The sequence below is a fragment of the Mauremys mutica genome, chromosome 7 (genome assembly GCF_020497125.1).
Source record: "Mauremys mutica isolate MM-2020 ecotype Southern chromosome 7, ASM2049712v1, whole genome shotgun sequence".
Taxonomy (NCBI): Eukaryota; Metazoa; Chordata; order Testudines; family Geoemydidae; genus Mauremys; species Mauremys mutica.
The window spans coordinates 118,008,197-118,030,897 of NC_059078.1; the positions used below are offsets into that span (position 1 = coordinate 118,008,197).

Genomic DNA, 22,701 nt, shown 5'->3' on the forward strand with positions numbered 1-22,701 from the left:
AATGAGTTTGTGGTCACTGACCAGTTTCTAGAGAATACGTATCTAAAAACATCACAATTGGTACTCAGTTGGTGTCTCTGTTGAAGCCAAAGACCAGATGGGCCTAGAAAGGACTATGCTTTCAGCAACAGAGATGGACCTCGAGGTCAGGGTCGAGGTAGAACGTCAAGAAAGCAGGCCCTACTGATGTCCCTGCTGTGTCTGTTCTGTGTATAGCTAGAAGATTTCAGTCTCCAGGGCTGTCTAGCTGGCACTAGAGAAGCACTAAACATTTTTTAAAAAGGTAAACAAATAAAAAGAGAGAGTATTGATTTAAGTCTAGTAGACATGCACATAAATGGACAACTGATTGCTAGGACCTAATTCAGTTTGAAAAATCTACACAAGGTAGAGGTAAGAGCATTTACAAAATCTGGCATATATAAAAATCTGGCAACTGTATCAAGAATCAACCTGTCATGAAGCTAAATACCATGTAGACCTGATTCTCTACCGCCTTTCATTATGTATAGTCATTTATATTTGTGAAATGTGAAAGTAAAACGCTATCAAATCAGAAGGTGAAAGGCAGTGGAAAATCAGGCACTATATTTTTAATGTGTCAGATGCCTAGGCTGTTATCCACAATTTCTATTCTTGTCTCTCACAAAGAGCCCATCAGTTAATGCCTCATTTAACAATCAATGCTATCTTTAAAAAACAAAAAATAAACAGATTTTGTTGGCACCTGATAGAAAGAGAGGCCAGAACCATGAAATAAATTATAAGCAACATATACACTTGCCTACTGGATACTTCAAACTGCTCCACTAAGGAGCTTAAGTTACACACTGCATAGCTCGAGCCTGTGCCTGTCTGTTTGTCAAAGTTCAGGGTATCGTAGGGTCCCACAAAAGACCAGACCCATATAATCAAGACAATTGGCTACTCATTACATCACATTCCAGAAATAAAACAGAATGGCTTAACCAGTCAGGATGAAGTTCAGAAGACCACCTCTAGCTACACCACACCTTCCAAGGCAAGGATTTCCTTTCACATTAGTGACTGGGCCTTTTGTAGGCAGGTTACTGATGAACCCTAATTATATGGAGAAAACTCTTTGGATAGAAACCACACAGATAAGAAAGACCATGTAGCACTAATACAGGACAGGCTAAAAGTGCTAATAATACATATGGGTGCAGTTATCTGTCACGCTTCCCGATAACCAAGTCCACTGGTGGTACCACTCTCCATTATACAGATTTAAATTTTTTAAATTCACACTCAGATTGTGTTTCTCTGATATCTGACCCAAGATTAGTGCTTAGAAAACTGTACTGTCCTGAAAGTATTTGTACTGGGCCTACAAAAGTACTTCTAATCAGAGATATCAGACTCAACTCATACCATTCATGTCACATTCTTGTTTGCCTACTCCTTCAAGTTCTGACATTATTTTAGAGACTTATTTAGAAGAAATGCTGGAGTTAGAAGTCAACTTTTTATACCAACTGAATGCTGAGGTTCCAAACTTTAAGGTGGTATGAAATATTGGTTTCTGATTGTTATGGATCTTGAAATAGCAGCTGCTAAATTATGTTGGAATAGACATTGAGTGAAAAAGTAAAATATTAAATCACAGTTATGTGATGTCAAGCTCAAATGTGTATCAACTGTACTGGGAAAGAAAGTTATATATACGTGGGAAGCGGAGATATTTTTTCGTCTTACCAGTTGTGTAGAGCTTTCATTTTTAGCCCAGATTAAGAACATAAGAACGGCCATACTGGGTCAGACCAAAGGTCCATCCAGCCCAGTACCCTGTCTACCGACAGTTGCCAATGCCAGATGCCCCACAGGGAGTGAGCCTAACAGGTAATGATCAAGTGATCTCTCTCCAGCCATCCAGCTCCACCCTCTGACAAACAGAGGCTAGGGACACCATTCCTTACCCATCCTGGCTAAGAGTGATCCCAGTGTCCCTCTAGTGTCTGATCCCAGGGATTATTCAGCCTACTACAAGTCACAAAGTTCTCCTTAGGTAGCAGAGTTTTATGTTTTTATGCTAAAAATCATGGATTTGATACCTGCGGAAAATGGTGGAATCTGTGTGTATGAAGCCATCATTCATTAGGCTTGATTATGAAAACAGATTGATTTTACATCTAAGAATTAGACAATTAGTAAAAAAAATAATTTAAATGTGCAAAATTTCAAGCTCAATTGATACAATACCTGAACTTCCAAAGATCACATCCCACGGTGAGCTGATAGGCTGCTCCTCTCCTTTTGCTCCACCCTCCTTGTCCGTGCCTTGTATTCCAATGCCTGCTACAGTGTTCACCATCTCTAATTCAAGGTCAATCTAGGAGGGAAAAAAGTAATACATACAATGATTTTATACGCGGTGATATTGACTTTTTCCTTAGCTAATTGACCTAAATGTCTAAGGATATATCTACACTGGAGCTGGAGATGTAATTTCCCAGTTGAGTAAACACACTCGTGCTAGCTCTCATCAAGTGAGCACACTAAAAGTAGAAGTACAGCTGTGGTTTTGTGAGTGATGGAACGGGCTAGCCACTCCAAGTATGTGCCTAGGGTTTCAGATCGGACCACTCTCATGGGTGGTTAGCCCAACGCATTGCTCATGCCATGGAGGCTTCACTTCTAGTTTTCAACAAGCTAGTTTGATCAGGGCTAGAGTTGATATGTCTACACAAGCTAGGAATTACAGATCTAGCTCCAGTGTAGACTTACCCTAAAGCAGAAAGTCTGCTATGTAACAAGTTGCCTACAGACAGAAACGGATTGCCAATTTGAGTGTCAGGTATTTTACAAGACAATTAACAACTTTGCTAAAATTAGTAGACTTATTGAAAAGCCTTAACTTATGTTCCATCTGCACCAAAATGGTAAATGACCTTTCTGTCATGATTAAGTCAAAGCAACTAAAGAAATACATCAATCTTCTCTAGAAAAGTGCATGGGTAAACAATGGACACCTAGGTTTGTTTTATTTTAAAATAAAATTCTATGTGTTTTAAAAAAATTATATACACAAAAACATACCATGTATCAAAACGTGCACAAAGCAAATGATTCTCTACAATTTACTTAATAAGATGTGCAACTCAGTCTATGTCTACACTACAGATCTTACAGTAGCACAGCTATACCACTGCAGCTGTGCTGCGATAAGGTCTCTTGTGTAGGAGCTCTCGGCTCTATGCCGGCGGGAGAGAGCTGTCCACACCAGTGCTTTTGTTGGTGAAACTTATATCAGTCAGGCAGGTGATTTTTCACACCCCTGAGTGACCAAAGTGCTAGTGTAGACAAAGCTTAATTTATGCCTATTCTTATGAAAAAGAATGTTTCTGCCTTCCAATCCCTTTCTCTTCTCCTGCGTTCATTTTCAATTTTCAGAAAGGATTTTCTGATTCAGCCTTCCTCCAATTTGACATTAATTAATCCTGATGATTATGTAAAAAAGGAATAAAGAAGAGTCTATTTATATGCAATATAACACCACATCTGTACCAATAATTCCACTTTTACATTTGTCTTTTGCGAGCGTCAAAAACAACTGAAAGCACACAAAAATAGCTTTTGATTACCTCAGTTCTTTAAAGATTGTACTATCGAGGTTCCCCTTTAGAAAAAGGGCAATGGTTAATTATCTAGGAATAACTATGTGCTAAAGCAATACGTTTCTATGGTATGTAGAAAATGCTTTCATCAGTAAGATTTCGTCTTGTTGCTCCCATGAACTTCAACTCCTGGGTCTTCTGAATCAATCACAGGTCAAATCCAAGATCCAAACCACAAATTTAAGGAAGATTGCATTTACAACAGCACAGCCCTTCATTTAAGAACCGGGGGGAGATCTGAGTCTATAAAGTCACATATTGAGAATCCTAAATTTATTATAATGTAAATGATTACTTGTGGCTTGTTACTTTATTGTATACCTCTACAAAAACTATGAGACTCACTCTACCTCTGCACCACAGTACTTGTACTGTATGTAAGAATCTGATGTTAGGGATGTCACTTGAAATGAAGGGAAAACAATTTCCATATTCATTACTAATAGCAAAATAATAGGCAAATCAGGGATTTGTCAGGCAAATCATGTATGCATCATTTTACTGGAAAAAATTTCATGGCACACAATATTTCAATTATTATTGCACATTTTCCATTAGGAAAGTATTACATTGCTGTCATTAATAGTTTTAAAGTATTTAAATATAGCAAAAGTGAACATCATTCCTTTAAAAACAAATTGGGCAAAAATACTGGGGCAAATTATACTCTTAGTTACACAGCAGAATTTGTGAATAATTTCTTTGATGTCAATTTTCATCTGTGCAACTGGGAATAGAACTTGCACTGTTATCCTTTAACTTGCTTTTAAATGAAAATTTTACCTTTCTAATCAGATGGTTTTCTGTATCAGCAACATAAATAATGTTATTCTTTATTGCCACCCCCTGTGGAGAATTGAATGCTGCCTCTGAAAATCTTCCATCTTTTCTCCCACTGTTTGGTCCTAAACATGAAACAAACCAATGAGGAGAATAAGATTTCACATCACAAAAAAGGAAAACAGTAAGCAAGCACCTGTAAAATTATTTTACAGATTTAAGCATTTTCCAGAAGGTGCTTTTGCAGCTCTGCATACAGCTCAGTTATTTTTTAGAACTATTCTGTATAGTTTCATTTTAGAATCACCTTGCTGTGCAACAGCAATGACACAATTCAATATCCTGACATTTTTTCTCTCCAGTTCTAGACATACATGGGTTCTCCGCTCAAGCAACATTAACAATAAAAGTCTTTTATTGCGATTCTAAATTGCTCCTCTTTTCTTGGACTAAGACAGACACAATTTCAGAAAATCCATCCCTCAGTATTTTAGTTCTGGTTACATCAAAGCAAATTAGCTGCAAACATTTTAACTTCATTACTTTTATTTACTTCAGTTATTTAGTGTTCTGGATAAGCTAAAAAGCAAAGTAATGCTCAGCTAGCAAAAACAGTTCTTGATCAATAATTATTAGCAACAAAGAGATATGGAACTGCATGTAAAGGGCAGCATGAAGAATGGAACTAGTTAGCCTTCTAGACAGCACGATAAGGAGAGAGAAGAGCATCATGATCTACATAAAGAACTGTAAGCATCATATCTTACAATGAGGGACAGAGTATATTGTAAAATGAATTAGCTGCAGTTGTCACAGGAAGACATTTAGACTTATGGATTATTAAGTTTGCATCACGATCTATGATGCAAATTCAGTTATTTTCACCTCTTATTACTGAATTATAATCTTCGCTACATTGTTTTCTGCCCACAGCTCTTTTACTGAGTCACTAAAATACACAAATCACTATTAACTTTTACATATAAATTGTAAGATGACTTTTTAGGGTTTACAGATAGCAAATACAGGATGTGACAATGTCAAATTTAATTAGTTATGCAAAATCAAGCTCAAAAAGTACTTGGATGCAAGACCTCTCGGGGACTGCGCAGGATGTGTCAAGTGGTCTTATTAATTAAATACACAGTACTCTTCCCTTTGAATCACTAGTGAATGGCTAACCCAACATCATATTAAGGTATACTTTGCTGTTAGAGATGCCATCTTACTGGTCATAAGAATTCACATAACACCTCTGCTGTTGTGGAAGGTGCTAACGCTGGTGTCCTGATTAGATTTTTTACTTGGATAATTATGTTCTGCCTACTTAATCTGCTGTCATTCAACTAATAAGGTTCCGGTTTTAAAAACTGTAGTATTGCTGGCATTGTTTTAATAACTGCAACATCCTACAATGAAGCAGGTGTTATTCAATGGCAGATGAACTGAAATAATCCATATATACACACACAGAGGGCTTTGTCCAAAACTTACTTTTGTTAATTGGAAACTTTCCCTTAACTTTAATGGTTTCGCATCAGACCCGCAGTAAAATTTGTCAATAGTGGTTGTCAGTAGGATGGCTTGTAATTGGGCTGTTATAACAGGCATATGCTTGATATAGTTATAACCAAAGAACCTATGAGATGCAATCACTATTCACTTTTTGTGTGTAAGATTATAACAAAAAAAGCATATAAGAGGTGCAGAAGAATGATTAGGTCTGTGTGGTGAACAAAAGAGAAAGCTGAACACTTTTAAAGAGACATTAAAAAGTACCTTTGCTATCCAGGCTATCTTAGCAACTAAATTTAAATATATAGTTTAATTCTCACTTTTGCATTCTTGCTTTGACAATTGTTTCTAGTCAATTTCTAGACTTTCAGGTTCCTATACAACAGTACAAGACTTCAATTAATTTGTTGCAGACACTCATTAGATTGTTAAAAAGCAATGCTCCTACGCAATCCCTAGTTAGCAGCTGGCCCCAGGATCCCACTAATAAGAAAGGGTTCATCAGCATTGCATTGTCAGTGGACTGAGGGAGGTGTTCGTGTCTCGCCTCATCTCCCTGGCTCACCCACTCCCTGGCAGTGGATTCGGTCTTTGTGGTGTCAGGGAAGGAGCGACACAGTACCTGCTTCGTAGATGTACAGCACCATGTACACAAAGCGATCTATAACTAGTCATTGTCTGTGCAGATTCTATACTCTGCTATCTGTACTGCATGTTGAAATTAATATAAAAATGTCAAAATTACTCTAACAATTAGAAACATGAGGCACCTTAAACAAGTGTATTCATGGGGTCTCTCTCATAGATTTGTTCTAAAAGTTATTTTACTATCCAAAAAAATATTTAAAGGGGAGTTTTAAGCAAAATGCTTGAACAAAATAGTTGAAAAAAATCAGTAATTAGTTTCAAATGTCTACAATATGCTGAGTGCGAAACATAAAGAATGCACAGACTGCTCTGAAGAGCCTATGCTCTAAAATAACATGATTCTGAGAAATGTGTGTAAATCTTACCTCCAATGGTGTGTAGGATTTGCCCATTTTTCCTGACAACCAAAATCCTGTGATGTCCGGTATCTGCTATCACGAGTCTATCTCCTGAATTGTCTACAGTCACTTTGCCAGGAAACAGCAAGGGAGAAGAAGGTAGAGAGTCTTTGTACAATTTTATTCCAATTTTGTTATCTGTGATTTGTCCTCTCTCTTTGTAGAACTTTAGAGCAATAGAAGTAAATAAAAATAATTGATCTTTGTGTCCCTCTCCAACAAGAGAAAACAGCATATTTCCACGAGGCCCAAGAATGACCAGAGTTGGCCAGCAAGACACTTCCAGCTCATGCCAAAGTGTTGCATCAGCATCATTTACAATAGGGTGGGTAATGTTATATCTAAGAACAGCACTTTTAATGTTATTGAGAACCTTTTCGTTTGGAAACTTCGCTGAATGGACACCAACAACAAGAAGACCATCTGAAAGCAAAAATAAAAGAGAGTCTTGCATTGAAACATGCCTGCATCCAAATAAGAGTTTGAATAAGAGATTAAAAACAAAGTACAGTGCTAAATCACAACATGACTGACTTCATTACAAAGTGAAAGAAGTACGATATAAGTTAAATAAAATAAAGATCACAGCTGAATACAGTAATGGCTGCACAACCTATCCATTAATACTAAATACTGTGGTTTACAAGTAAGATTTCAGTAAAGTTTAGATGCTATTACTTCCCAAGCTGGTTAAGATTTAGTGCATCAAAAATGTTCATGATTTGCTTGGACCCCTTCAAAAGTAATAATATGGAGATGCTAATGGTTCCACTGAAATTTAAAATTTTCTCAAGCATTCGTCTCATCAACATATTACTTTTAATTCTACTGCACAGCTTTTCTGCTTTAGAAAAATACTGTAATGGAAAACTACATTCTAAAACTGGTAATCAAACTTACCACAGAAATCTGGAACTAGTAACTAGGATATAAATAATTATTTGAAAGTTATCATGAAATAATGGGAGATTGAGATACTACAGCATTCAATGTTTCAACAAACATTAGAAGCACATTATAACAAGCCAGATATGAAACTTTACACGTATTTCATTTTAGGGAGGATTAACAGAGTCATAGAAATCAGCTAAAAAACCCAAACTGCCTCTGATTTTCCCCATAAGAAAAAAAGAGGATAACAGCCTTGATATCCTAAGAGAAAAGGTGCCATATAAGTGCAAAGTATTATTATAATTCAAGTAATGTACACCAGCAGCCACCTTAGGTCATCCATAAATAAGATGGAAACAATCAGCTAGTCACCTTCCTCAAGTTCCTTGACTACTTTTTCTCTGCTTTCATAAAATTCAAAGCAATTTTTAATTTCTAGTTAATTTCCTTTTCGTGACAAAGGTTAAATTTACTTAGTTTTATTATGCTTGGCACTTATGGACGTTGCTCCTCTCCTGCCAGAAAGTAAGAGAAAGAAGCTTCACTTCTCCTTTTAGTAATCTTCCAAGGAACGAAGCAGAGACTATTTAATTTTCTATTTATCATATTTTGGCAAGGAGAAAGCAGAACTGTCTCAGAAGGATTAATCTATATTAGTGTCCAAGATTCATTGTGTACCTTTATTATGTATCATTTCTGTAGTCTTTTAAATTGCAGGACACAACTATATAACATAAAAGGCACACATAATCCCACGTTGTCTGTAGTTAGAACAGAAGTGAAAGCACAGTACTATCTGTAGTATTTAGTTTGTAGGACAGTGGTACATCCTAGTTAAGGCTTTATATTGTGTTTTGGGGAGAGATTATGCTGTTATATTAAAGGAATTTAACTGTGTATGTGACATAATGATATTTCCTAATCTTTCCTAGCAAAGTCCTAGAGTGCTATTAGCTATAACTATATTTTTATGTTATATATAAATAATTCATGAGCTCTGTTCTTCCTAACCTTACAGATCTGAGAGGAACAGATCAGATTGTCTGAACCACAATCCCACACTAAATTCTGGAATTTGACAGTTTCCCAGATTGAGCTGCTCACAGCTATAATCCCATTTAGTCTCCCATTCCTTTTCTTGAATGGAGCAAAATTACATCAACTAGGCAGTTGTATAAAGCTACTACTTGATAAGAAATCAGAATTTTTAATACAATGGAAAACCTTAGCAAAGCATAATATTGCCAGTACTTTTCCAAGACCACTCATGCTTCTGGATAGTGTAAGTGTTCTGGAACCATAAATAACATCTGGAATCTCTCAACCTCAGTATCCAAGTACAGTAGATGCTTGTTTCCAGCAATATCTTGTAAGAGCAACCGCCGCTTACGAGCAACATTTCCCCATGGAAGACTTTTCTCTCCTGTGAATTGTCCACTTGGTAACAGCAACATATCCACTGCATAAGAGCAACATTGGTCACGTTGTGATGTCACATCCAAGGAGTGGAGATTGGGGGGCATGTAGGGGCACTGTCCCTCCCAAACTGTATCTTTCCACTCCCCTTCGAACCCTAGCCCTTCGGTGCAGCTCCAGGGCACACAACCCCATTCACTTGCCCTCCCTGATAGAGCCTGCGAGGACAGCATGTGTAGGGAGAGTTTGGGGAGAGGGATTTGGGGGGGGGGAGGAGGGGAAGTTGGGGTTGGGAGAGCAGCAGAGGCACAGCTGGAAGGCTTCCTCCTCCCTTCCTCAGCATCTGCCTTGCAGGCGGTGGGGTATGTGCATGCTGCTATTTTGCACTGGGGAGTATTGGGAACCACCGTGCATTGATCTATCCTCTCCAACTTGGTTGCTGGTGGAGGGCTCTGGGTGTGCTGTTTTGCAGTGGAGGATCGGGGAACCCCCTACCCTGGGGCACTGACCAGTCCCCACTGTCCATTCTAGGAGCCACTCCCTGCTCCATTGCAGGCTGTGCACAGTACACTCCCCATCCATCCATCCCTCGCCAGAGTGGAGCACAAAGGGTCAAATTCAAGAGAATTGACCATTTTTTTGTATTCTTTTCTTCATCTGATGTCAACTTTTCTTTTTACCATGCATACAGAAAAAGTCTATTACACCAGAGATTCCAGGCACACCACTGCCAATTTGTATTATTTCTTTAGGAGATAGTAGCATTCAGGAAGTTGAGTGTCTCTGTGCTGAGCCTTCAGATTCAAGGCTCTCCTTATCCACACTCCTAGCCATGTATAAACAGGAGCAGGGAGAGGGGGAGAGTGGCAAATGAAGTCACCTCAAGAGCAGAGCTACCAACTTCGATTCTGAAGCAGCTTGCTTCTCAGGTGAATTCTCTGTGGTTCACCAGATGGGACTCCTAATCTGAAGGACCTGAGTAAATTTGTCTGACTGGGATTATAGCTCAAGAGTATGAAGACCTCCTATAGTGCTTGGGTGGGAGCCATGGATGGGGTGGGGGAAAAACAGAAACTGAAAGGCTTTTGCCCTTCCCGCATCTCCTCTCTCTCTCTCTCTCTCTCTCCTTGTGAATATACTGTGTAACAATCAATCAAGTATGCTTGTGCATGCACTAAACACACAAACACGTTTTTAAACACTTATACCATTGACAAATCACCAGACCACCCAAAGGCACATTAGCGACCAAGACATCAACACCCTGCCAAGATTTCAAGTTTCTAGCTTGCATGTTTTTTTTTAAAAATAATGAAAAAAATATTTTTCATTCTGGAAAATGGTTGAAATTTTTGGCTCTGATTTTAAGAAGTTCTTGAACCCTGAACACCTGCCAAAATTTCAGCCTAACAGGTAAAAGGGAAAGTGTTAAGGAAACAAAAACAATCCCTCTGAATAGAAATGTTTATTCAACCTGAATATAGATGTCACTCTGCTTCTTATACTATAACTGTATTATGCAGTGCTGGTAAATCAGGTGGAGTGATAGTAAATAATGAAAGAGTATATTGCAGTGGGGAATATTTTGTAAAGTACATGTTTCTGGGTAGGTGGGAGGAGGGAATTTACTGGACTCCACTGACACACATTTTTAAGTTTTTAGTCTGAGTATACTGAAGTCAGTAGCTATGTCAACACTGCAACTGGGAGCATGCCTCCCTGCCTGGGTAGGCAAACTCTTGTGCTAGCTCTGCTCAAACTACCATACTAAAAGTAAGCGCGGATGTTGTAGCCGGAGGTGACATGGACTGCCAGGGGCTGAACTAAGGTGGCTAGCCCAAGCCACTGCCCTGCCACAACATCCACAGAGTTATTTTTAGTGTGCTAGGTAGTACAGGGCTAGCACCTCTGTCTACCTGAACTGGGAGACGTGCTCCCAGCTGCAGTGTTGACATATGCCCATGGGAAGCCCTACTGGGTAAGTGTTTAACTGCACAGATCTGATTTCAGAATCAGAGCCCTACTCCTTCTACTTGCCATTGCAGGGTAGTTTCCTTCAACGGGGATGGATGGACCACTCAATAAGTGCCCTGTTCTATTCATTCCCTCTGGAGCATCTGGCATTGGCCACTGTCAGAAGACAGGATATTGGGCTGGACAGACCACTGGCCTGATCCAGTATAGCCATTCTTCATATGTTTTCTAGTACGCTGTCCAGTCTTACTTTAAATGTCTCATATAATAGGGTTTCCCACACTTCTCATAGGTGACTATTCTACAGTACAACAGATCTTACCATTAGGAGTTTTTTCAGCCTAGTTTTCTTTTTTGTGATTTCAACTACTTACTCCATTATAACCCTTTTTGTACCATACTAAAAACTCTGACTACTGAACATAGTCTTCAAATATTCATAGTTAACTGTGTGTCTGATCAATTCTTCCAGGCCATTTTTAATACAGTGTATGCCTAGGAAATCTTTACAATTAGCCTGTGTATAATTTGTCCAGTATGTTAATCAATATGAAACAAACCGGAAAATAATGCAGATAAACTAGGCATTAAATCAAAGTACTGCTCTTTACTGTGTTAAAGTAATTTCTGCAAAGGTGAACGCTTGTGTAGTTGTCAGTCTTTTTAAAAAACTGTTTGAATAATCACAAATTAATATAATAATTTTAAGATGTGGAAAAACACAGAAGTGTTTAAAACCACTAAGCAATGAGACTTTCAGATAATGTCTGAAAACTGACTTTCTGTATACAGCACTGTAGGTCCAAGGCACTGAAATATGTATGCCAAGGATTAAATCAATCTTTCCTTGTGAAAAAAACAAGCTTAGTTTAGACTTTATAATGACAGACTGATTTTTTAAAATCTTTACACAAGTTACGCCAACCTTTCAGCACCTCATATGGAAAATCTCCGAAGAATGTTTCCTTTCTCTTCTGTTATACAGTGTTGACAGAATATCATCATAAATGAAACTGTAAATACACAACATGCCTTGTATTAATAAACTGAATCCTAAAAACAAGTTTTTAAAGACAGTGGCAACTATCAGATTTTCCTTTCAGTGTGATTTCTGCAATGCCCTTCAGAGCCCTCATGTAGTAGAATAAAAGAGCTTTGAATTGTTTTGTATTTTAGGTTGTGGTTAAAAAATAATGTTGGACAAATTCTCACTCAAACATTGTAATATCTACAAGAAATCTATAGCGTTTCCATTAATAATACTCTCAACAGAATAGCACCGTCATTTCGACAGAAATCAAAATTAGGTACAATTCAGTATCAGTAGCGAAAAAGAGTATTACTAAAGGTGTCTTAGCTGGAATTCTACAGGTTTCATCCTAGGTCCTTGCCTTTTCTTCCTCTACACTTATATCCATAACTTATTTGATCAGCTCTTACTGATTCAGCTATTACCTCTACAATAATTATTCTCAAATATTTATCCACCTGTGATCTCTGTCCAGTTCTACCTCTCCATCTGCCCTCTGTGATCACTCTTCTTCGATGTCTTGCCACCATCTTCAATTTAATGAACAAATTCACTACAGACATAAATGGGAGCAAGTTCAATTAAGTCAATGAAGTTACACCAACAGTGAATTTGGTCCAGTACATTTCAAACGGGGGGGGGGGCGACCCCTCAGGGGGTCGTGAGGTTATTACATGGGGGGGGTCACGAGCTGTCAGCCTCCATCCCAAACCATGCTTTGCCTCCTGCATTTTTAATTTAGAAGGAGAGGGGTCACACTCAGAGGCTTGCTGTGTGAAAGGGGTCACCAGTACAAACATTTGAGAACCACTGATCTAAAGGAAGTTATTCTTTTCTCTCAAACTCATTCTCTTCCTCATTTTTCCTGCCAGCAATACCATCCTTCCTGTTACCCACACTCACAACCACGGTGCAATCTTGATTGTTCCTTCCTGTTACATCTTACATTCATGTCCTTGTCAAATTTTGCCACTATTTCCTCTATAACATCTCAAATTCATCTCGTCTTCTTTAGTCTTATTGTCAAAATAGCAGTCAATGCCCTTCTATTCTGGCTCGAAAACTGCAACATCTCCTCCTATGGGCTGACCTGATCTAGTGCATCTAAAACAAATCTGCCAAAATCATCAACTTTTCATACTGCTCTGACCTTGTCTCCTACATTTCTTAAGTATCTTTATGTAGAGGAAAAGCGTGAGCCAATAAAGTTCAAGCTTCTCCTCAAGTTGAAAGTTTCTACAAAGTGCCAGCACCTCCCCTCCATCTTTGTATCCGCTCACTGCTTCACCATACACGCCCACCTAAGCTGCCATCCTAACCATTTCCTTTGTCTCTTCCAACACTTACTCTTGGGGGAATTCTGCATCAAAAAATTAAAAATTCTGCAATATTCTGCACATTGTCAAAATAACATTATCTAACCATGCCAGTTTCAATTATTTTGGTAATTTTTTTCATAGTACCTGTCAGCAGGTGTGTCTGCAACAATAGACACACAAACCCGCCCCTAGCAGTAAAGAGTTAAAGAAACCCCTATGACAACCCAGTTCCTGCTTCTCTGCCCCCCGCACCCCCGGGGCCAACTGGGGGGCCAGAGACACACACCCCCTCCAGAGCTCAACTGCAAGGCCCACCCCCCAGCCCAGACACTCACACCCCCTCCCCAGAGCCCAACTGTAGCCCCCCCGACACACACTCTCTCCCCCTCCCTCTACAGAGCACAATTGCAGGGTCACCCCCCCCCCCAGCCCCCACACACTCTCACTACCTACTCCCCAGAAGCCAGCTGCAGGGCCCCCCTCCCCAGCCCAGACACTCATATCCTCTACGCTCCAGAGCCCAGCAGCAGGCTGCCTCCGGCCAAGACATTCTCAGATCCTACTTTCCTAGAACCCAGGGGATCCAGAGAGAGAGAAACAGCCTGATGCTGGGTCCTGGGTTTGCAGGGAGTTTCCTGCACGCCATGGTCACCTTCCTTCAGGACATGCTGGGAACAGCAACTGCTGGAAACCCTCCCGTTCCCATCCACTTCCCCCGGCCTTGTCTTTTATTTATGAGCTGGGGTCTGCCATGTCCAGGGGCCCGTAGTGGCGGCCAACATCTCTGCAGCCCATTTTTTGCGGGGGAGGGGAGGAAGAAATTCTGCATGCGCATTAATTTCTGCAAAATTCTGCATTGCACAGTGGCACAGAATTCCCCCCAAAGTAAATACTAATCCCATGTTTTCTTCCCAGCATTCAAAACCTCTGGAATCATGGTTAATGTACATCCAGCTCGCCCCATTTCCTAATTCAAAGATTCTAAGGACCCATTTAGCATGCAAAGCATTAAAGCTCCACTCTTTAGTACGTTTTGTATTATTTTGTAGGGTCTCTGTCTTTGAAGCATGATTCTGTTAACTACTGAGCACATCCCATCCACTCTACAGTGTCATGGACAATTATGGCGCCATATAAATAATGAGAGAACATAACTGCTCCCCCTTTTGGATGTACTATGAGATATAAAAGGCAATTCCTTCCCTTCTTGCTACAAAAAATGAACTCAGCATACAGAAATACAATATGGTTTTCTGTCTCCTGTTCAAGGAAAAGTAATTTTCTGCTACAATGCATTTTTTACTGCTACTGCTCACTGGATTTGCTCTGTAAAGATGGCTGCCAAGCTAAAGTTGTTATTTTTGCCACACAGTTCCTGCCTTCATGATTTTAAATGACGTAATTTGCTGGTTTTGTGGTAGAAACCTAAGAAAGTTAGTTATTTTAATGATTTTTAATCTGCATTGGATTTAAATACAGCCTACAATATGTGAGCCAAGAGGAGATGATTTTTTTTAAAAGCAAATTTAATCTAAATTGTGCACATTATTGTGCGAACTGATGAATGTGTTGCCATTTTAATATACCCCCGATTAAAACCTTGGTTTCAAGGATTATACAAAAACACAAATTTGGGCCTCTGCCAACCCATTTCCTGAATATTAAAAAGTATTTCTTCTTATAGAAATCCAACAGGCAATTTCTGGTCTACTGATAACATGAACTAAATATGCCCCACGGTTTAAAATAACAGATTGAATGCCACTTTGAAAACAGAAATAGTGTTGCTGCAGATACGAGCAAGAACATATCAGATAAAGATCTTGGGCAGCATTTAGTCCAATGCAAAGAGAACTTTATTATGAAACAAACCTATTGAGGAGCCAGATAATAAAAGTTTGTATGTGCATGTAGATAGATTTGATATTTCTGATCATCCTAAAACAACAGCTTCTTGTGTTCAGGCATCTCATGTCACAGCAGCATACTGCTAAAGTTCCATCAGTCTCGCATCATACTGTTGTACTCTACGATGGTACTTGCACCATGCGATCGTAAAATAAATGTTAGAATGTCAAAAAATACTCTGAAGTTAGTGTACAATACAGTAATTAGGAAAAAGATACTCCCATGCCATTAAGGCACGTTTCCAGTACATAGTAAAGCAGAAGGGAAAAGGCAGTGTGACTTCAATTATCCAAATCATATATTAAGCCACAGAAACACCAAGTATTTTCACTCTTACAAAATAAGGAATGGGAGACAGGTATATTCAGCTATTTCTTCTCACTCTCACCACCGACCTGCAGCAGCCCTGCCACCCTCGCTGTCGTGTCACCTTTTCCATCTCTTCTCTGGGAACAGCTCTCCTTCCCCTAACCCAATATCCCTAGTTATCACTGTTCCCCTTCAGACAGCAAGTTTCTCGCTTCTGGTCTGCCTATCTCAGGAGTGGGCAAACTCGAGGGCCACATCTGGGAATAGAAATTGTATGGCGGGCCATGAATGCTCACAAAATTGGGGTTGGGGTGTGTGTGTGGGGGGGGGTGAGGGTTCTGGTTGGGGGTGTGGGCTCCGGGCTGGGGCCAGAAATGAGTTCAGGGAGCAGGAGGGGGCTCCGTGCTGCGGTGGGGGAGTGGTGTGCAGGCTCTGGGGTGGTGTACGAGGAGACTTTGGCAAACCAGTAAAGTGCCTGAAACCACTATGGCTTATTGTTAAAGGCAGCCTAGTCAGCAAGCTGTAAATTGGCCATTCAGCAATCTCAGCTTGACCAAGGCGGGGGGGGGGGGGGTTTGGATACCTCAGAAAAGGCAGCTTGACCCCGCATCCTTCCTGATAAGAATTGTGTTGAAGTCCTGATACATGCATTTTAAAAGAGCAGGATGTGCCCCAGGAATGTCTATTGGGGTGTCAATGCTGCAAACTCTGGAAAAACCCACACCTGGTTAATCAGTAATCAGAAGGAATCTCTTGCTTGCCCATTGGAACTGTTGCTTAACAAGTTTTCTTTAAATAAGGGGAAAAGTTTGAGGTAGCTGAACTCTTTTTGGACTCTCTCTCTGGATACATCTTGCAGTCCCCACAGGCAGATGGAAGATTTGGCCACTGGAAGCCTGCCGCAGTGTCACTTGAGAGCCACACTCAGCTTTGGTAATTATCAAGGGTTTGGGGTGTTTTATTAACCTGTTGCGGACGTGTGTAAGTGCTTGAGACCAAGTAAAGTTTAGCTTTAAATGAAAGCCCTATTGTGTTGTCCTGTTTGAGCTGGCCATCTATTGGTCGGACGGCCGTGCCTCCCCTGATTTATTTCCTGACTCCACCTCACACAGAGTAAAAGTTAACAAGAGCTTTGGGTTGAAAGAACCCCGGGTAACAGTGGGGCTGAGGAGTTTGGGGTGTACGAGGGTGCTCCAGGCTGGGAATCGAGGGATTTGGAGGGCAGGAGGGGGATCAGGGTTGGGGCAGGGTGTGGGGGCATGTGGAGAGACTCATGGATGCAGGCTCCCAGTGGCACTTACCTCAAGCGGCTCCCGGAAGCAGCAGCATGTCCCTTCTCCGGCTCCTATGAGGCAGCGTGACCAGACAGCGCTGCGCGCTGCTCCATTCGCAGGCACTGCCCTTGCGGCTCCCATTGGAGCGCTAGAGGGGGCCATTGGAGCAGGGCCATGCCACGGCTTCTCGGAGCCTGCGCCCTGCTGGAGCACCAGAACAGGGCAAACCCCAGACCCCACTTCCCAGCGAGAGCTCGCAGGCCGACTTAAAACGGCCTGCCGGTCATAGTTTGAAATTCCCCCAGCTTATCTCTTGCAAACCTCTTCAGCAGGGAGACTTCTAGGCATTAAGCCATCTTATCCCTGTGAGCCGCCTACCTGAAGCTATTTTTTGTCATAAGCAGTGGTGGAGCCCTATAGCAGAGCAAAGCAGGGAAAAGAAGCAGGGCAAAGCACTAGGGCAAATCAAAATTGGAGGTTTTTAGCAGCAGACAAATCTGACTCTGCCTAAGGGCTGGTGGTATAGTCGCTGACTCTGTGGGTGCTCCAGGACTGGAGCACTCATGGGGAAAAAATGGTACGTGCTGAAAAGCCACCAGCAGCTCCCCCAGCGCCTCCCACCCACCGGCAGCCGATCAGCGCCTCACCCTCCCTTCCAGTGCCTCCCGCCCACCATGACTGGCTTTTCTGAGGCATGCAGGAGGCGCTGGAGGGGAGGGAGAAGAGCAAGGGGGGGTGCTTGGGGGAGGAGATGGAACAGGGCGGAAAGAAACAGGGTGGGGATGTGGCCTTGGGGGAAAAGGGTGGAGTGGGGGATGCGCCTGAGGCACAGCAGGGGTCGAGCACCCCTCCCCACCTCTGGCTGGTGGGAAGAAGTACAGATCATTCCCGCACCTACCCCAGCATTTCTGCTCTGCATAGACATTAAAAGACCCCAAACCTCTTTTTGTCAGAACAGAAGTTTCCCCCAGTGTCTGGCCAAAACTTCCCCTATCCCTTCTATTGTGAAACAAGTTGTCCACCAGGCTGACATCCTCCATCATTGCAGTGATGCTGTATGTGTATAGTTTGCAAAGTGGTTTGGGACTCTTAGGCATGTATGGTATTATATCTACATTTCTAAGGTTCTTCTTATACACTGAACATCAGCCCATCGAAGCGCTACATTAATACCCTAATCATATCTTAGCATTCTTCTTAAAACATTATTTCCATTTTACTGGACATATCTTTTCAGAGGGAATGTTTAAAAAGAATTTAGGAGAAAAGTAGAAACACACTGTACCATCTGCCTCAAATTTTTTCATTGTTTTTAAAAATCTTTTCGTGTCCAACTCTGACTTCTTGAAGTTGTCTAGAGCTCTTCCTGAACTCCTATTTCAGACCCATTCCCCAATTCCTTAATCCCCGAAGGCCCAATCATTGCATTCAACAATTTGGTTAGCCTGCAGTCAATCTTAGATTATTTTAGGAAACATACTGAAACAGTTTAACTTAAAAAAATATCCCAGGTTTCTGGTGAAAGGTTACTGAAAGGAGAACAGACTGGCCAAAGAAGGCCTTTTAAAAACTTTTTTTTATTTTCCTTCTTTCTCCAGCCTTATTCTTCTTAACATTCATCTCCCCAGGTTCACAAACCGTGATGTTTCTCTTGGTTCTTATCTCCATATCCAAGTGATCACTAAGTCTTGAGTCACTTTCCTGTTTGACACACACACACACACACACACACACACACACACACACCCCTTCACTGTCATCACTACTAAAACCCTTGTTCTCTGACTTAAGAAATCTCTCACCTTGATTACTGTATTGTTTATATTGTAGTAGCACCTACATTCACTGTAATAGGCACAGTGCTAGGAAATTTATTATAATCAGAAAAAAAACAAAACAGAAAAATTCCCCAACTTGGCATTCAGCCGAGTGCTAAGGACCCTAGCATGATAACATAAAGCCATGAATTTCAAATATTTAATATAATATAATTTTACTAAACAGATTCAATGGTGGAATCATATTGCAAGCAAAATTTAAGAACACACAAAAAGCCTATTTGTGAAACAGAAGCAAAAGCCTTTTTTCCCCAGTGAGATCTGGTGGTGGAATGAGAAGTTCAAGAGGCTGTGACAGAAAATAAAAAGTGTTTTAAACTTTGACAAATGAGGCTCCAACAGCAGGATTTTCAGCAATGTAAAACATCCAAAAAGACAACAAAAAAAGGGGTGGTAGCCACTAAGCCTAAAGCCATGGGAGGCATATATAGCCATCTTGAAATGAAGGAGGGTTTAGAAAAATACACAGAGTGGCAAAGATCTTCAGTAAGAGAACTGAAGACATCAGTGAGATCAAAGTCACTAAAGATGAAAGTGGCAATATGTTGATCAATGAGAAACAGATTAATGAACAGTAGAGAAATAACTTTGAACCGATTATGAATGAAGAGAATCTCAGAGAAGCATGCCAAATGATAAAATCAAGACAGGACCTGGTGGCACCAATCACAGGAGTTGCAGAGGCATTGAGCAATATGAAACATGAGCCCTCTCAGCCCCAATAGCATACCAGTAGATGTACCCAAGTGCTTGGGGCAAGTAGGTCTGAACATATTGACAAAACTGTTTCATAGCATCATGAGGACTGAGAAGATGCATGAACAAAAATATAAAATTACTACAATATTTAAGAGAAAAGGCTACATACAAGAATGTAGTAACTACTGCAGCATTAAACTCACGAGCCACATGATGAAGTTCTGGGAAAAAGTTATTGATAAAAGACTTCAAAGAGAACTCGAGGTCAGGACAATCAGATTTGACTCATGTCAGGCAAGTCAACACTGGATGCTATCTTTGCAATAAGACTGCTTGTGGAAAAATATGGAGAGAAGAGGAAAACCCTGCACACAGCATTCATTGATCCTGAGAAGGCTTAAGACCACGTTCTGAGAGAAGTCATCCCAGTGATGCATGAGAATGAAACAGATACGTGAAGGCTGTATCAGACTCTTCCAGAACATGTCTGAGAGTCCTGTTACCACAGTGAGAAGACAAAGTAAACAGTTTCTAATAAGAGTCAGAGAACATCAAGACTCGGTACTTAAGCCTTTTTTTATTCACATTGATGCCTGATGCACTTACAGAAAACATTCAAAAAGGGGCACCTTGGTGCATGCTTTTTGCAGATGATGTAGTGCTCATGGAGGAGAGCAAAGAGGAAGTGGAAGACTGAAAGAATTCAAAGGGCACTCTTGAAAGAAACGGCATGAAAATCAGCAAAAATGAAAGAATATATGGTCTGTAGATCTCATGATACCTTGCAAGAAAACAATAAGACTACGTCTGGGGAGGTCAGGCACTAACAAAGGTACAGCAGTACAAGTACCTAGCTTCAAGTGTACAGGATAATGGTGAACTCAACAACAAACTTATAATAAGCAGAATAGGAAAGAAATGGAGAGAGGTGATCTGCAATAAAGAATGCCTATCAATTGAAAAGTCAGGTCTACAAGACACTAATTAGGCCTGCACTTTTGAATGGCTCTGAATGCACAGAGGAAGTGACAGGAGCAGATCTTGAATACAGTGGAAATGATGGATGCTTGGAGTTACAAGGATGAATCACATTCAGAATGATTAGGGCAAGTGTGAAGGTGGTATCAGTTATAGAAAAGCTTAGATGTTTTAGGCATGTGAAAAGAAGATCAGAAGAATATATAGGAAACAGGGTGTTCAACTTAGGAGTGGAGGGTAACAGAAGAGTTGGAAGACACAAAAACTCGATGGACTGATGGATTTCATTCAAAACTATTTGATTAGCTGCAGAGTTTCCAAGGAACTGCTTCAAGACAGACTGGAATAGAGTGGAACTCTAAGAGTCAATGCCATATAGATAAAACTAAGGCTAGAAGCAAAAGAAGAAAAGATATACTATTCACACAAATACATAGCACTTTTTGCTTAAACCTTTCCTGCCACTCTGGTACAGCCCATTTTCTGTGTGTCAATCACTTCCCCTGTTCCCACCTAAAGTTTGCTTCTCTCACAAACTGCGGTTACAGTATTTCCTCACTGGCAACTTCTCCACAACTTTTTGCATTTCAACCATTGTACCAAGTATTGTATTTCTCCAAAATAAGCTATACACTCTTCAGGACACAGAACTTCTCTTTTTAAGTCTTTTAAAAAGTGCTGTCTATTTATTACAGTATATAAATAACTGTACTTTATGCAAAACTAGCGAAGTTTTAGTACTCTAACTGAAGTGAACAATGCAATAAAGTTAAATATCAACAAGATAGCTAATAAGAGAAGTGCATGGGAGGGTTAAAACAATAAATTATCATGGTTTGTAACAAAGAGTTGAAGAACGAAATTAGTTTCAATCCCTCTCATCTCATGAGAAAAAAATACCTTTCCAATATGTTATAAAGTGTCCATCACATGTTAGAAGCATTTAGGACCCTGCATAAGAATGCAATTCTCCTCTTCTGACTCAGCCTGATGTCAGGAGATCAGAATTTTGCATAAAGATGGAGGGCAATTACTACCCGTCTATGCAGCTCGAAAGCTTGTCTCTCTCACCAAACAGAAGTTGGTCCAATAAAAGATATTACCTGTCTACCCTAGTCATGAAAGATAGGCAGACTTTGTTTCCAACCAGAATTTAAGGAGGAAGAATTAAATTTATTCATCAATGATCTGGAGAAAGGGGTAAACAGTGAGGTGGCAAAGTTTGCAGATGATACTAAACTACTCAAGATAGTTAAGACCAAAGCAGATTGTGAAGAACTTCAAAAAGATCTCACAAAACTAAGTGATTGGGCAACAAAATGACGAATTAAATTTAATGTGGATAAATGTAAAGTAATGCACATTGGAAAAAATAACCCCAACTATACATACAATATGATGGGGGCTAATTTAGCTACAAGTCAGGAAAAAGATCTTGGAGTCATCGTGGATAGTTCTCTGAAGATGTCCACGCAGTGTGCAGAGGTGGTCAAAAAAGCAAACAGGATGTTAGGAATCATTAAAAAGGGGATAGAGAATAAGACTAAGAATATATTATTGCCATTATATAAATCCATGGTACGCCCACATCTCGAATACTGTGTACAGATGTGGTCTTCTCACCTCAAAAAAGATATTCTAGCACTAGAAAAGGTTCAGAAAAGGGCAACTAAAATGATTAGGGGTTTGGAGAGGGTCCTATATGAGGAAAGATTAAAGAGGCTAGGACTCTTCAGCTTGGAAAAGAGGAGACTAAGGGGGGATATGATAGAGGTATATAAAATCATGAGTGATGTGGAAAAAGTGGATAAGGAAAAAAGTTATTTACTTATTCCCATAAGGAAGTTCTTCTTCACTCAGCGCACAGTCAACATGTGGAACTCCTTACCTGTGGAGGTTGTGAAGGCTAGGACTATAACAGCATTTAAAAGTGAACTGGATAAATTCATGGTGGTTAAGTCCAATAAATGGCTATTAGCCAGGATGGGTAAGGAATGGTGTCCCTAGCCTCTGTTCATCAGAGGATGGAGATGGATGGCAGGAGAGAGATCACTTGATCATTGCCTGTTAGGTTCACTCCCTCTGGGGC

The 22,701-nt window shown here is 40.4% G+C and overlaps 1 protein-coding gene across 2 annotated transcripts in view; it reads right to left on the reverse strand.

The window, feature by feature from the left end:
• NHLRC2 (NHL repeat containing 2) overlaps positions 1-22,701 on the reverse strand; it is a 60,775-nt gene that overhangs the window by 27,041 nt on the left and 11,033 nt on the right. For both annotated transcript variants that reach the window (XM_045022911.1, XM_045022910.1), the window contains exons 3-5: positions 6,944-7,399; positions 4,419-4,540; positions 2,221-2,350 (exon numbers count right to left, since the gene is read on the reverse strand). In XM_045022911.1, coding sequence (XP_044878846.1) covers positions 2,221-2,350; positions 4,419-4,540; positions 6,944-7,211 — 520 coding nt within the window. In that variant the 5' untranslated portion in view covers positions 7,212-7,399. The remainder of the gene's footprint in view (positions 1-2,220; positions 2,351-4,418; positions 4,541-6,943; positions 7,400-22,701) is intronic.